Raw genomic sequence first — 15,391 nt, 5'->3', positions numbered from 1 at the left:
TTAGCTTTGATTTTTTACGTGATTTCTTGGGCTGAAGTGTGAGGGGACACAGATTGGATAGGAACAATATCAGAAGCAGTGAGAGGCATGAAGAGATTAGACTATTCCAGTAAGTTGATGGTGTCTCACCTAGGAATGGAACATTTGGTAGGTAGACTCAAAAATAGTTAATGCTAGATAGGCTGTTGAGGAAGGAGACGGTATGATATGCAGGACTAAGCAATGGAGAGAATGATCTAGGTAAACAAGGCTAGTCTCAGGCAGAAGGCAAGATGCTCCTTTTAGACCTACTAAATGTGAGATGCCTCTATGGCTGTCCTGACCCTCACCTTGGAGTTCATCCCAGTGAAAGGCACTCGCATTCAGGCATGTGTTTTTGCCTTACTCTCCATATCCAAAGGATTACAAAGCTCAATATGTAAATCCCTCTATAAATCCTCTTGAAACTATTCAGCTCTTTTCATCCCCACCAACCCCCCTTAAACATTATTATCTCTGATTTGTTGTTGTTTAGACACTCAGTGCTTTCCTGACAGCTCAGTTGGTAAAGAATCTGCCTGCAATTCAGCAGACCCCGGGTTGATTCCTGGAAGATCTGTTGGCAAAGGGACAGGCTACAGACTCCAGTATTCTTGGTCTTCCCTTGTGACTCAGCTGGTAAAACATCCGCCTGAAATGCAAGAGACCTGGGTTCTATCCCTGGGTTGGGAAGATCCCCTGGAGAAGGGAAAGGCTACCCACTCCAGTTTTCTGGCCTGGAGAATCCCATGGACTGTATAGTGGATGGGGTCGCAAAGAGTCAGACACGACTGAGCAACTTGCACTTTCCATCACTCACTCAGTCGTATCCAATTCTTTGCAATCCCATGGAGTGTAGCCTGCCAGCCTCCTCTGTCTAGGGGATTTTCCAGGCAAGAATATTGGAGCGAGCTGCCGTTTGCTTCTCCAGGGGATCTTCCTGACTCGGGGATCAAACCTGCTTTTTCTGAATTGCAGGAAGATTCTTCATTTACTGCTGAGCCACTGGGAAGACATCTTCTTTTATTTTTTTTTTTTATTTTTTTTTCCATTTATTTTTATTAGTTGGAGGCTAATCACTTTACAATATTGTAGCGGTTTTTGTCATGCATTGACATGAATTAGCCATGGATTTACATGTATTCCCCATCCCGATCCCCCCTCCCACCTCCCTCTCCACCCAATTCCTCTGGGTCTTCCCAGTGCACCAGGCCCGAGCACTTGTCTCATGCATCCAGCCTGGGCCGGTGATCTGTTTCCCTCTAGATAATATACATGTTTCGATGCTGTTCTCTCGAAACATCCCACCCTCGCCTTCTCGATGTCTTCTTTTATTTGGATAACTGCAAAAGGCTCTGAACTAGTGTACCTGATTTCATTCTCCATTTACTGCAATCTCTTCTCTACTCTGAAGCAAGAGTGAGTTTTTAGTACATAAATCTGATCTTGTCACCTCCCATCATAGTCCTGCTACTTAAAACCTTTCAATAGCTTCTCATTGTTTTCAAGATTAAGACCAAATCCTTAAATTAGTCTACAAATCCCTGAATGACCTCATTTCTGCCCTTCTAGTGACAGGTATCATCTTTCTCTACTCCTTCCCCTTTCTCCTCCACTCCAACAAACGCTGGCTTCTTTTAGTCCAGTATCCTCCTTCTCCTTCAATAGGCTCTGAACATCACGCTTTGTCTGTTTCAACTCTTTCTCATTCTATTGGCCACAGCTTTACAAACCAGTTCCTTAGGAAAAAAGCTCTTCCTAACCTATTTAGCTCAAACACTTTCACAGATCCCCATAGCACTACACCCCTCTTTTCCTGCAGTTGTCAAAGTTGCACTTTTGCACGTGTTTATGCAATTACAATCGCATCTCCTGATCTACCAAGCTTCAGGTTTCAAGACTAAAGACTAGTTCTGATTTAACTCACCTTTGGGTTTCCAGAACCTTGTCTGACGCTGGCAGATTGGGAGCATAGATACTTCTAACTTCCTGAAAGAATAAATATAAGCAGAGTAGTACACTTTATGCATAGATATGAAGCTTAAGAAACAAGCCTGAGTGGGTCATATGATTCAGGTATCTTTAGAATAAAAATAATAATTGCAGTTATAGGAGTGAATCAGATCACTTAAGAAATGCACACAGAATGAAAAAGAAAGAAAAGGAGAGAAGGAAGGAAGAAAGAAACTCAAGGCTGTGTTGATCACTGTTCTAGTTGTTATAGAAACATAATCTGTGTTTAAGCAGGAAAGAAATCTATTTTAGAAATTTCCAGTGTGTTTTAGAGAATCCAATTCAGGGATCCAGGCCTGGAAATAGACGGGAACAGCACTAAAGACTACAATGAGGGATTTCTAGGGAAATACTGAAGTTCACACAGATTCTGCCACTCCACTGACACCAACATAAACACCAGATATTTTGCCACTCCAGTCGGCACAGAGCTAGAGTCCTCATCAGGAGGTTAATGCCCCAAATACCTGCTTCCTCATCTTCACTGAATTTACGATTCTAGCACTTTGAAAGTGTTTCTGATAGGCGTAACCTCACAACTCACATGCCTCACTGCAGTAGCAAGGGAAACAGAAAATAAATGTTTAGGCCATTATCTTGATAAGTTGCAATATAAGACATTATAAAAATATAGAGATGTCAGTCCAAAGAAAATAAGTACTCCCTTCCCACAAATAAATACATGCCATGATGGCTCAGAAGGAATTGCTGAGAATATCAATATGTATAGTTAAGGAAGCAGAACTATCTAAATAAACAGAGGGGTCAAGGGGACAACCACGAAGATGTGTCACTAGAGACAAAAATCTGGAAAGAGTGTTCTTTTTTTGAAATATTTGTCTATTTAGCTGCCCCAGGCCTTAGATGGGTCATGCACGATCCATTTGCTGCAGTGCATGGACTCTGTAGTTATGGCCCACAGATTTAGTTGCTCTGTAACATGTGGGATCTTAGTTCCACAACCAGGGACTGAACCTGCATCCCTTGCATTACAAGGCAGATTCTTAGCCACTGGACCACCAGGGAAGTCCCAGAGAAGAGTGTTCTTGAATAGGAGGATCAGTAATCTCAAATGCTACAGAGAAATTTAATAGGGTACAGACTGAGGGGTATCCATTGAGGACCAGTCAGGAGGTCATTAGTCACCGTGGAGGGGCCAGTTTCCGGGAATAATGATGTAGAAGGCAAATTGTAGTATATTAGTGAATGAGTGGGAGGTAAGAATACAAAGGAAATGTAGGATGTTATTCAAAAAGATTGTTGAGCAAATAGCAATATGTTACGGAATTAAGGCTTTGCTGTTATCACTTCTCCTGAAGGGAGAGATCTCAACATGTTAAATGGACCCATTAAAGCAGAATGGTTGAAAATGTTCAGAAAGGAAGATATTAGTAGGGGAAAGTCCCTGTTGTGATTCTCAGGAGAGGTTGAAGACCCGACTTCAAGGAGGAGGAGGGATACATGTTCTACCAAAAAGGCAGGGAAGGAACAAAAGAAATATGGATGAATGAATTTGCAGATTTGCTGGCAGGAACAGTGAGGGCAGGTTTGGTACAGTAGGCTTTTGTTAAATAGAAGGTGGAGAGTGTTGGAAATAGAGGATTAGAGAGTAGCAAGCAGATTTATTTCTATGTGCAACACCCACAATGCAGGTAAGTTTGGAGCAAAGAAATGTACAAGGCCATCAGCTGCATGGTCTAATGGTTCTCTTCTGGAGGGTTCAGTAGTCTAGTTGTTGGTATAAAACATTCAGCCTAGGGGAGCCCAACAGGACTTCCTGTAGAGATGAAAATGTTCTTTTCTGTGCCTAATACAGCAACCACCAGCCACAAGTGGCATTTGGTACTTGAAATGTAGCTAGACAGAGGAGGTACGTTTTTCATATCTTCATTTTAATTACTTAAAATTTAAGATTTAAATAACCACACACAGCTAGGGGCTAGTTTATTTCGCTGTGTAGATTGAGAGCTGGAATTTTGCAATATAGCTTAAAAGGACAGTGGAACTAGGAAGTTCAGAATATTGGCGATAGAATGGCTGAATGGATAATGGATTCTAGGTGACTTAGAAAGTAGTTAATGGAAAGAAGGCGAAACAATGGTGTTACAGAAGAGACCCCTTAGCATACAATTGCAGCTGTGGAAAGAGCTGAATAAAAAGGTTATGTGGAATCTGAGGAGGTTAAGATACAAAGCTAACCTATTCAAAGTTAGTCTTTTAACAGCGGAGGAATTCTAGGTAATTAATATTTATTGTCTTAAAGCAGAGGTAAACCTTACAAATATGCTACAGAAGTGAAGTGAAAAGGGAAATGTATCAGGGGGTTAAATTTGGAGGTTAGATTAACATACACACGCTACCATATTTAAAATAGATAATCAACAAGGACTACTGTATAGTACAGGGAACTCCACTCAATATTCTGTAAAAACACTTACATGGGTAAAGAATCTGATGCAGAATATCTATCTATCTATATAACTGAATCATTTTGTTGTACTCTTGAAACTAGCACAACATTGTAAGCCAACTATACTTCCAATAAAATAAAATCTAGAAAAAAAGTGAAGTGGAAATGGTAATGAAGAGGTGGAAGAATTTAAATTGTGGGTCTTGTCTGGACTGGATAACTCTCCCTGTTGAGAGTTAGGAGCATGTTGAATTGGTTTTGATTATTTACAGGACTGGGGAGGGGTCACCACTTGCATTTAAGGGCAAGTCAAAAATTCCCAGTGCCTTGAGATAACCAAAACAGACTCAAGTATAAAGTTTGCTTTCATAATGTCAATAGGACTCTCATAGAGAATCAATGCCTTGGATTTTGGATGAGTCATGTAGGAATATTGAATTAACTCTTGATAGAATTTGGAGGCAAGAGGAGGATTTTTATAAAGAGGTCATCAGTCTCAGTTAGTTTACTTTAAGATAGTAGGAGATTTAGGAGTTCAGTAGATAACAAAAGTGAAATAGTCACTTATCATATGGTGTAAGTTCCAAAGGATCAGATGTTTGACACCAAATGAAAAATTAGAAGTTTGTAAGCATACTAGAAAGTGAAGAAAATGCTAACCCACTTCTGGATCATGCATGAAAAGAATAGTTATACTGCCTTAGGTGGATTATAAGAGAAACGTGTATCCTTCTAGTGAAAATCAGATTTCTTTCAAAGTATTTGAGGGCATTTATTTAAAAGGTGGACAGCAAAGGAAAGTTATTTATATTTAACATGAAATTACATGAAACAGCAGTCTTCAAATTGATAGATACATCTCTAGGGGTTCATGAACATGTTCTGAGGGCTATGAGACACAGGCACATTTAAGAAATCAATATATTTTAGATATTCAGTTTTCAAATGTACACTTCCTTAAACTGCTCCATTCAGAACACATAGTGGAGGTACCTATCATGCTGGTCTTTCTTTCTTATCTACTCTTTCACAGTAGCATTCTTTCTAGTTAAAGGAAAATAAAGCATACTTACGTCCAGCCCAAATCTAACCATGGAACATTTCTCCAAAACTGGGGGAAAAAAAAAGAAAACAACTTTGGGGCACATAAAGAATCAATTAAGGCTGTAGATGTCAGCAAAGCCTCTTTTAATCAAGGGATCATAGACCACACAATGCTTATCATTAAAAGAAGCATTTTCAATACCATTTCACCTTTTTTCTTGTAACTACTGACATAATAAGTAAAAATATACTTTTGATCAAGTATGTAAAAATAACTGTGTTTTAATACTTAGAAAGGCATTTATGATCACTGAAAAGTTTTAAAAATAATTTCAAGGTGTTAATATATTCCTATCATACTCTAAGAAAGTTATAAGACAAATTGCTCTTATCCTATACAGACAAGTTTACATCCAGATGAGAGCAGAATTGAAAATCCAACCAAAACACAGGAAAATTTTTCTGAATTTATAATATTTTCCTTGGAGAATTTCATAGCAACTAGAGAGAGAAAAGGAAACAAAATTAGTAGCAAAAGATAACATCTTCCCTTCAGACAAAGTCTATATCTTTACAGTTAGATGAATTAACTATTTTAGAAACATTCTCACAATGAGATTACATAGATAAATGAAATCTAATTTTCTAATTTTAATGTTTACATTTAGAATTTTAATATTCTTTATTTGGAGGAAAGATTTCCTTATAAATAATTCAACTCTTCTTAGTTGATGCTTAAATGTAATACTTTTTTTTCTGTCTTGATCACTTTCACAACTAAATTGGCCTTCTGTTTGAATCAATCTATCATAGATATATACTCAGACCAATAAATTGCTTATTTAGAGTTGTCTTAGAATTTGAGCACTCTGAGATTTTTTTATTGTAATATAGCTGATTTACAATAGTATATTAGTTTCAGGTGTACATTCTCTGAGATGTGTATCAGAATGAGTCCTGCTCTGAACGGCAGTTCTTCATGTGCACCAGATCTGTGGTTTCCCAAGGTTCATTTCCCTCATGTCATAGACATCCTTGTCCACAGATAAGTTTCTTAGAGCACTTATTTGTTCTCTCATATTTTACAGGACATGTCACATATTAAACTTTACATGTTTTGAATAAGGGAATCTTCCTTTAGAGAAGTATACAAAATAGAAAACCATTTGATTATAACACCTTATATATCATTTAAACCTATGTTTTTATCCCACTTCATCACACTATAGTCCAATGTAAGACAAATTAAGATTCTGAGCCATAAGACCACATCCTACACAAAGGTGAGCCACCTTAATTGTAATTATTAATTGTAAAATAGGAAGACTTTATGCAGATGATACTATCGTAGAAACATCTCTAAATTGATTAAAGTTTTCTTTGTAAATAAACAAAAACTAAGCAAGAGGAAATTGTGTAAGGAGGAAATGTTATGCATCTAGATTAGAATTTTCATTTGAAAAAGGATTATTTTGATCAACTGAACAAGATGTAAGAATTTGCTACCATACAGATGATTTGGAGAGAAATTACCATTCAGCTTTCTCAAAAGATTATATAGAAAGGCTGAATTAAAAAATGTCAGGCTCAGGAGGAATTACAAAGGGCTTCTAGACCAACTAGTTGTATGCATAGGATACTTCTACATCTTATTATAATTCTTGAATACTGTCAGTATTAGGCATCTCAGATGTTACAGCATGTGCTGAATAAGGCAGACACTCCAAACTTCCCTGTTCCTCAACCTTTGCTTTCTTCCCCAAAACTCCTACATCTTCTTGCCTATTGAATTTCCTTTCCTTCTATTCCCATTTCCCATATTTTCAGGTTTGGGGCCCAAAAGGAGAGGAAAGCTTATTTCAGGCTGTCATCACAATTCAGCTACTCACCAAACTAAATAACTGATCCGTAAACAGGTAGTTATAGAAGGGGAATTTGAGGATGAAGCCTAAGGGATCAATGAAGATTTTGGAATTTGGGGGACAAGGCATAGTACCAATGTCATCTGGTTAGTGAAAGGAAAGAATGGATTTGAACCCCATGGGACACATGATGAGATCATGACAAAAATACATTTTAAGATGGAAAAACTAACCTCAAGAGAAAACCTTGGTGAAACTGATTTCCAGTGAAGATTGCTATGGTCCTCAACAGCTGCTGTGGTTCCTTGTTAGTCATTTATGGGTGTGGTGTGATCTATGGTGCTAATAGACATGTCAACCATATTTAATAACTGCAATTGTTATGTAAATATAATTTCAACTACCACATTTAGAATTAATGTTCGGAATGAAAGTGTCATTTTTTTCTCATTATCTACAACAATCGATCCATGTCCTTATTCATATAAAGGGGCATGATAGTATTACTATCTGTTATGATAATAATTTTACTTTGTTTTTTTTCAAAATATTAAAGAATTAAATTTAATTTTTATGAGCTTATTTTTTCCTCAAATTCTGAGAAGACTAACTTTATTAGAGTTTGCCAAATTATGTTTTTAACTGTAGTGAACTAACAATATCAATATTAGCAGTTCAGCAATAGAATTGAATTCTATTAGACTATGTAATTTTTTTAGGCTATGTAATTTAATTAGGTATTTTTCTATCTCTTTTCTCTTCAATGTTGTAAGATTTCAAACTTAAAACATGTGAAATAATTACATTTCCCCTTTAGATTAAAATATATTTAATCTATGTTATAGAATCAGTCAACAGTTTGCTTTTTTTCACATTTATCCATTTAATTTTGGCTGAATAAAGATACTGATATTGGAAATTTTATGTCACTGAAATACACCTAACAAATAATTTCCTTGTTCTAAATCTATCTTTAAATAATTGCCAGTGCATTCAGAAAATTTCTAGGAAGTGCATTGTGTTCATTTTCCAAGCATTTTATCTGTGACATCTTGATTTCCTAATGTGTCATTTTAACCCTCCTTATTATTTCAAATTTATGATTTTATGCCAAAAACATAAACTGTTTTTGCCACCATTTATCTATATTTTAACCCTTTTTATTAAAATTAACTTCATTTTATAAAGAAATTTCCATAAGTTTTACATGCTTAGAGATCATAAAGCAATTAGTATACTTTGAACTTCATACATCCAAACACTAACTTTATATTAGTAGAGGTAGTAGAAACCAAAATGAGAAAAATAGATTGGACTTCTTAAAAATAGCCCTAAGAAGTTCAGCGTCTTGGTGTAATGCATGCTTTTTTATTATTTAGGAATCTCTAAATTACTTTGGGTAATCATATTTTATTTCTTTTAACTATCAGACCAAAACTTCAGACTTCTAGATAACTTAGGGTGCATTAAATGATGAACACTAACAAAGATGCTTGTTTTCTGGCACTTTCATTCTAGGCAAATGTGGGCAGACTGTAAACTTTTGATAGACATATTTAAATTACACTTTAGGTTAGAAGTGGTACAGGCCATCAAAAAGACAAAAAAAGAAAAGAAAGGAAAAGAAAGAAGGCTTAAAGTGATCAGTATATTGAGATGTTCAGGAAAAAATAAAGCTGAGGAGGCCTCATTGTGAGAAGGCATTTGCTAAATGGCACATGTGATTATCTTTGTTACCAATTTATTTATGATTTCAAGAAACAAAGTATTTCTGTAAAATTAGGTCTAACACCAGTGTAAATAATATTCTATAAAACAATAGATTTGATCATTTGGACACATTTCAAAGTTTATAATTTTTATTGTGTTATTTTCAAGTTCCAAGAAATATTATAACACATGCATATGGAATAGTTTGTTTGGTTTTAGACAAATACTAAAAGATTATTCCTGTTTACATACCATCCTGACACAGTTTGAATGTAATATTGAATGGCAAATTTTTGGCCAAGAGCTCAAGTCACATTTCAATTATGATATCATCAGCTGGGTTTATCTATGCAGTTCAGCTACAACAAAACAATTCAATGTTTTCCACAGAAAGCTGCCTAGAACTTCAAAAGATTACTATAGACTATAGTATACTATAAATTCTTTCTCCTCTTTTCCTATTTTTCTTTTCATATCTTCTTATTTTATTTTCCTATACCCTCTTTATTGGCTAGCATGCATACCAAGCTTCAGGTTGTTCATCACTGAATAATAGAATCATTAAAGGAGTATAGGACTAATATGCACTGGAAGGACAAATATACACAAATAACTATTATTTGCACAGTATTAGCACTTTTATTTTAGACCTATAAGCTCATCCATAATAACAAATTGGAAGTTGCTGTCTCTGATGTAAATAATAATAATGGTCTATATATTTCAATCCAAGAGAATATTTTCATGTTTTAAATATATACATTTATATCCACATCTATTTAAAAATATTGCATCCCTATTATGTGTAGCACACCCTGAGTGTTATAAGAATGAATATTAATGCTTAACCTGTCAAAGAAAGGGAGGAAGAAGGGAAAGAAGGAAGGGAGGGAAAAAGAGGTACATATCAAGGGAGACAGGCTGCACAAAATTCATTGTTATAGACATTACAACCTTATAATACCTTAAATACCTTAATAGAAGTCCAATGTACTATGAGTGTTTAGAAAAAGTATAAATTACTTTAAAGTGAAACAAGTAGGGAGAGTTTTGTGGATGAGGACATACCAAGGAACAATGAATTTTAAGTTTTTCAGCACTTCCACATTTCAGATATATTTCTAGGTCTTTTTCTTTTTCAAATTTTACTCCCCTTTATAACAGCCCTAGGAGTCATCATTACCTTCATCTCCACCTTTCAGTAAATAAAATTAACAAAATATAACTCTCCTGAATCACACAGTGTGTTTTCTCTTCTTCAGAGACTACTATTCCATGAGAATATCTTAGTGAGACATCATAAAATCACAGCCTGTGTGACAATAGAAAATTGAGACCTCTCTAGATTACTGTTGATGACTTTTCTAAACATTTTTAGTTCTCATTCTAAACAATTGCTCCTGGGATCAACTCTGGCAATTGTAGCTAAACTTCTTCATCTTAAATTCTTGTGAATGTATTGTCTTCTGTCCTCCCTACGGACATTTACACAAGGTTGTTGAATTTGTCAGAATTTTGTCGCCACTTATTGATTTCAGAAGAGGACTTCAGTGTAGGGGAAAGAAAAAATAAAAGCACTTAATGTGTATATTATTACAACTACCCCTAAATTCTATCAGCTAAACTCCAACAGAATCTTACATTATTTTTCTTGACCTCAACCTGCTGTTGTATTCTGTAATTTGCCACCTTATAATCAGAGCTACCCATAATCTGTCATATCTAGCTATATTCAAGTTTCCCAGATCCTTATTTTGAGGTTCCCAATTTTTAGAAGCCAAAAATCAACTATTAGGTAAACATTTTTCACATGTAAAGGATATTCTTTTACAGTTCAACACCTCTTCAAGCTAAACCTTTCCAGTCAAGATTTTGCTAAGGTTTTGTAAAAATAAATAAGGCTAAACATGTTTTTAGGAGTGACAAAAGAATGAAGAAACATCTGCATTTTATTTTATATCAAAGACAAATTTTCCATCTTGCCTGAGAATGTCAGTATTAGGAGCTTGAGGCGAAACTGAGGTCTATTTTATCCCATAGCTCATTTTTTCATCATGTTTCTTTCACATAAAGATGAGTATATTTCAGTAGTTTTGAAAAGAGGGTCGCAAAGTCAGAGAGGTGAGTAAACTGAAGGTAAGTTTGAGAAGAAGCAATCAGCTATTGAATGAAGTGCAGATTGTGTTAAGGAGAGTGTTATAAGATTGATTAGAGAGATGATTCTGTTTCACTCCAAATATGAATAATTAATAGTAAGATGTTTGGACACAATTCACCAGGTACCATGTGACTGACAAAGCAGAGAGTTGAGAAGATAAAAGAAGCAAGTACAGGTTCCACAGCCTCATATAGAAGATGGAATTGTGTCAGTCATGTCCATATAACTAACCTGCAACAATTACCTATTCATCTGCAATCTCCTATATCACTGCCTATCCATCCCATTGTCTTAGTTCTAACTCTTTTTGCTTTTAACTTTTTATTTTACATTGGAGTATAGAAGATTAACAATGCTGTTACAGTTGCAGGTAGACAGAAAAGGCTTCCCAGGTGGTTCAGCTAGTAAAGAATCTGCCTGCAATGCAGGAGACCTGGCTTCAATCCCTAGGTTGGGCAGATCCCCTGGAGAAGGGAATGGCTACTCACTCCAATATTCTGGCCTGGAGAATTCCATGGACAGAGGAATCAGGTAGGCTAGAGTCCATGGGGTTGCAAAGAGTCAGACACGACTGAGCAACTTTCACTTTTCACTTTCACAGACCGAAAAGGGACTCAGCCATACTTAAGCATGTATTCATTCTCCCTCAAACTCCCCTCCCATCCAGGCTGCCACATAATTTTGAGCAGAGTTTCCTGTGCTACACATTAGGTCTTTGCTAGTTGTTCATTTTAAATATAGCACTGTGTACATGTTGATTCCAAACTCCCTAACAATCCTTTCCCTTCATCATTTCCTCCTGAGTGTTAGTTCCAACCTTTGCATTTTCTATTCTATATGTTGTCTAGACATGAGTTCAATATTCACATTTGAGTTTAATACCCATTCTGCCTTTGTCTTGGGGCTTTCCTGGTGGCTCAGATGGTAAAGAACCTGCCTGCAAGATCAAACCTGGGTTCGATCCCTGGATCAGAAACATCCCCTGGAGAAGGGAATGGCTATCCAATCCAATACTCTTGCCTGGGGAATTACATGGACAGAGGAACCTGTGGGCTACAGTCCACGAGTCTCAAAGAGTCAGATACAACTGTGCGGCTAACACTTTTTCATTGTTTGTCCTCGTAGACTAGAGGATTCAGACTGCCCTTAACTGCCCAGCATTTACCCTGACCAGCTGCCCCAAATGCCTTGAATAGAAAATCAGATAACAACAAAAGAGTGTGCCTTATCTTTTGAAAAGTTTCATTAAATTATTGTGTTTAAATATTTAGTCAATTTATTTATTAAATTTCCGACTGTGTGCTCTCCTTTTTCCCACAGGTTTTCAGGAAGGCATCCAAGATGAAAATATCTTTGGCTTTTCTCTTACGTCTTCTCAGGAGGGCTTCTAGTTTTCCTCAGAGTGGCTCTGGGTGCTCTATTGGTTCATTATATTACTTGTCCAGTTGCTTTACCTATTTTAACCATAGATTGAACTGGGCTCAGGCAGAGGTATGTATACATGATTTTGCTTATAATTTTAAGTCCTCCTCATGCTCTGCTTCTTTCAGTACACTTATCACACCAAAAATTGGAGATGGAATTGTTTTATTTTATTTCAGCAAAATGTACACAATCATACAAATAATTGGGATTACATTTTCTGCTTTTTCCTTCCCAGGGTTTATGTCAACAATATGGCTTTCATCTTCTAACCATCCAGAATGTTCAGGAAGCCTCTGCCATAGCTATTTTGATTAAAAAAAAGTTTACAACAGAATGAAATATCTGGATCAGATTAGACAAACCTATTCAGGTATTGCTAAAGTATTTTTCTAAGAAAGGATATATATTTTTTCTTTGTTTCCTACGTGAAGACGGTAGTAATATGGACCTACCAGTCAACCAAGACACATATGCTCTTGATCTCTTGGCTTTTGTAAGATTTCCCAATTTAAATTATAAACTAAATTCCACATATTTAAAATTAGCTAACTCATAATTTGTGGAGAGCCTGAATTTCCTAAACTTCTGTTGGCAATCTAGGTGCATCTGGTAGGTCACAGAGTTTTTTCTAAGAAAAGTATGATCGATGTACAATGTTTTGTATTGTGTGAGTTTATGGATATTATTTCTGTGAACCGAATCAGCATCATCTCTGCACTATTTGCCAGATACTACTCAGATATGTTTTAAGTATTAAAGAAGATTCTATGTGCATTAACAACCTCTAATCCACTCTGCCTGAACAACATTATTTTATTGCTGTATTACATAAATAATTCTATTACTCTGATGATATTATATAAAATTCTGTGGCTATTATGCTATATTATAGCTATATTATGCTATATTATATTATAGCCAGAATATTCTTCTGAATATTCAACTTAAGGGACACAATATAAGTAGGGGAACATTAAATCTTGACAAGCTGTAAATTTTATCAAAGCATTTTTTACTTCTGTTCTTAGGAACTATGATCTCAGTATTCTAACTGGTGTTTTTTCATGTGTTTGTTCATTCATTAAAAATATCATATTAGTTCAGTCTCTCTGCACAGTAATAGGTATCTATTGATCAATTGCTAATTTATTTTTTATTACCATCCAAATTATAATTTTCTCAGCTATGAGATAATATAGCCAATGAACTGCACTAGATCCTGTAAAGGTAGAGTTCTATATCATGCCTTACAAGTTATAAAAACTCTTACTGTGTGGTTTACACACATTTGCATTATAATATAACCAAAGAATATTCTGTCTTGGTAATTCTCAACTTACTAACAAAAACTACCCCTCTCTCCACTGGGGAGACATTTTCTTTCAGAAGAGCCAGTAGAAAATCATTCATGGACCTAGATACAGACAATATATACCACTAAAGAGCCAAAAAGTCACTATAAAAAATGAAGATTGTATGGAACTTGTAGCAGCAGAAGGTGAGAATATGTGATAGTAATAAATTTTTAAAAAATCTGAGTTGTACCAACAAGGCCTCTTTCTAACTATTTGCTCTAATATTTTCCAAAATTTTCGAGGAGCCATAATTATGTCAAAAAAGAAAAGGTTCCTTTATCAAATATGCTTTTGAAATACTACATTCTATAATCTTTCTCTAGGAAATTTAACACCTTAGTGACTTAAAGGCTCTGAAAACTACAGTTTAAAAGAAACCTGTAATAGTCTTTAACCAACACTTTCCATATCTATTTGATCATAGTTCTCTTTTCTCTCCTTACCTGGTAACATTTTGCACAGTAGTATTTAGTTTGCAAAAATGCAGATTCAGATTTATCAGTTGAGTACTGCAGGGGAAAATGTAGGTAACAATCTCAGGACTGTTGGAAAACCACGATTGTTACACAATTTTTCAAATTTGTTTTATTTGGGATTCTTGAGGTAGAATAACCTTCAGTGCCAAGAAAGGAGGTCCTTCTTGTGTCAAAATGTGTAAGTCTCCAGGGGTTATCATTTCTAATTCAGTCTTCTTGGAATATGAAGAATACTCCATCTAATGCTAATTACTTTCAGAGTTATAAGGATAAGAACACCTTCCATGGTGCATGCAATATATAAATACTTTTTTACTGAGTTCTTTTCATAGATTTGAGAAGTCTTTTTTTTTTTTTTTTCAGGTTAAACACTTCCTGAGCAATGTTTCTTATGTGATCAAAAGTCAGAGAATCTTAAAAATAGGTCTGATTCCAGAGCACTTCAAGTCTCAAAATAATTAATTATATGAGCATTATTATTATATAATATGAAACAAACTCAAAAAACAAAATTCACAGAACATATTATTCATTTCCTATGGGGGATACATTAACTTCTGTATCTGATAAACACACCTCCAAGCATGGTACTAGGCATTAAAATTAAGACCAAAAAAGGTGGGAGGGGGGATCAGGATAGGGAACACATGTAAATCCATGGCTGATTCATGTCAATGTATGACAAAAACCACTACAATATTGTAAAGTAATTAGCCTCCAACTAATAAAAATAAATGGGAAAAAAAAAGATTCTTGTTCATGTTATAATGGAAAAGTCAGAAAATAAACAAGTAAATAAAAATGTGCTATGACTGCATGTGTGGAAGTCACTTCAGTCATGTCCAACTCTTTGCAACCCTGTGGACTGGAGCCCACCAGGTTTCCATGTTCATGAGATTCTCCAGGCAAGAATTCTAGAG

The 15,391-nt window shown here is 35.5% G+C and overlaps 1 protein-coding gene across 2 annotated transcripts in view; it reads right to left on the bottom strand.

The window, feature by feature from the left end:
• The window catches only part of LOC122696495 (sulfotransferase 1E1-like), a 98,100-nt gene that overhangs the window by 49,966 nt on the left and 32,743 nt on the right, over positions 1 to 15,391 (bottom strand). For both annotated transcript variants that reach the window (XM_043906558.1, XM_043906559.1), the window contains exons 3-4: positions 5,515 to 5,552; positions 1,946 to 2,007 (exon numbers count right to left, since the gene is read on the bottom strand). In XM_043906558.1, coding sequence (XP_043762493.1) covers positions 1,946 to 2,007; positions 5,515 to 5,552 — 100 coding nt within the window. The remainder of the gene's footprint in view (positions 1 to 1,945; positions 2,008 to 5,514; positions 5,553 to 15,391) is intronic.

Source organism: Cervus elaphus, chromosome 6 (genome assembly GCF_910594005.1).
Source record: "Cervus elaphus chromosome 6, mCerEla1.1, whole genome shotgun sequence".
In the NCBI taxonomy this organism is placed as follows: Eukaryota; Metazoa; Chordata; class Mammalia; order Artiodactyla; family Cervidae; genus Cervus; species Cervus elaphus.
This window is presented reverse-complemented; position numbering and strand designations above follow the sequence as displayed.